The 1,435-nt window shown below is 50.8% G+C and overlaps 1 protein-coding gene across 1 annotated transcript in view; it reads right to left on the bottom strand.

Moving 5' to 3' along the window:
* The window catches only part of LOC107307645 (serine/threonine-protein phosphatase 2A 65 kDa regulatory subunit A alpha isoform-like), a gene marked incomplete at its 3' end in the record, with an annotated part of 34,085 nt that overhangs the window by 18,553 nt on the left and 14,097 nt on the right, over positions 1 to 1,435 (bottom strand). Inside the window, 1 exon segment of the mRNA XM_032441907.1 lies at positions 375 to 534. Coding sequence (XP_032297798.1) covers positions 375 to 534 — 160 coding nt within the window.

Below are 1,435 nucleotides of genomic sequence, written 5' to 3'. Positions count from 1 at the left end.
ATCCCATTAACCCCATATAACCCCATATATACCCCATATAACCCCATATAACCCCATATAACCCTATTAATCCCCCATATACCTGCTCATCCGACGCCAGGTTGGAGAACATGGGGATGATCTCCCCCTTGACGTGCTCCATCCCATCCCATATGATCCCATCCCATCCCATATGACCCTATTAACCCTATTAACCCCATATAACCCCATATAACCCCATATAACCCATATAATCCCCTATAACCTGTTCATCCGATGCCAGGTTGGAGAACATGGGGATGATCTCCCCCTTGACGTGCTCCATCCCATCCCATCCCATATGATCCCATCCCATATGACCCTATTAACCCTATTAATCCCATATAACCCTATTAATCCCCTATAACCTGCTCATCCGATGCCAGGTTGGAGAACATGGGGATGATCTCCCCCTTGACGTGCTCCAGCTCCAGCACTTTGGCGAACTCCCCCAGTTTGGAGGCGGCCGCGCGTCGCACCATCGGGGTGTCGTCGGAGCACAGGTTGCGGAAGTACCTATAGGGGGGTAATAAGGGTCCTATATGGCCCTATATGGACCACATAGATCCTATATGGCCCTATATGGACCCCAAAGACCTTAAAGACCCCAATATGGTCCTATATGGACCCCATTGGGTGTCCACCATCGGGGTGTCGTCGGAGCACAGGTTGAGGAAGTACCTATAGGGGGGGTATAATAAACCTATATAGCCCTATATGGACCACATAGACCCTATATGGTCCTATATGGACCACATAGACCCTAAAGACCCCAATATGGTCCTATATGGCCCTATATGGACCACATAGACCCTATATGGTCCTATATGGACCACAAAGACCCTATATGGCCCTATATGGACCACAAAGACCCCAATATGGCACTATATAGACCACAAAGATCCTAAAGACCCCAATATGGTCCTATATGGCCCTATATGGGCCCCTAAGACCACAATATGGTCCAATATGGCCCCCATAGACCCCAATATGGCCCCCAAAGACCCCAATATGGCCCTTGAAGACCCACAAAGACCCCAATACAGCCCCCAAAGGCCCCAATATGGCCACCAAAGGCCCCAATATGGCCCCCAAAGACCCCAATATGGCCCCCAAAGACCCCAATATGGCCCAATATGGCCCCCAAAGACCCCAATATGGCCCAATATAGCCCCAATATGGCCCCCAAAGGCCACAATATGGCCCCATAAACCCCAATATGGCCCCCAAAGACCCCAATATGGCCCCCATAGACCCCAATATGGCCCCATAGACCCCAATATGGCCCCATAGACCCCAATATGGCCCCATAGACCCCAATACGGCCCCCAAAGACCCCAATATGGCCCCCAAAGACCCCAATATGGCCCCATAGACCCCAATATGGCCCAATATAGCCCCAGTATGGCCACCATAG

The sequence above is a fragment of the Coturnix japonica genome, unplaced genomic scaffold (assembly GCF_001577835.2).
Source record: "Coturnix japonica isolate 7356 unplaced genomic scaffold, Coturnix japonica 2.1 chrUnrandom741, whole genome shotgun sequence".
NCBI classification, from domain to species: Eukaryota; Metazoa; Chordata; class Aves; order Galliformes; family Phasianidae; genus Coturnix; species Coturnix japonica.
This window is presented reverse-complemented; position numbering and strand designations above follow the sequence as displayed.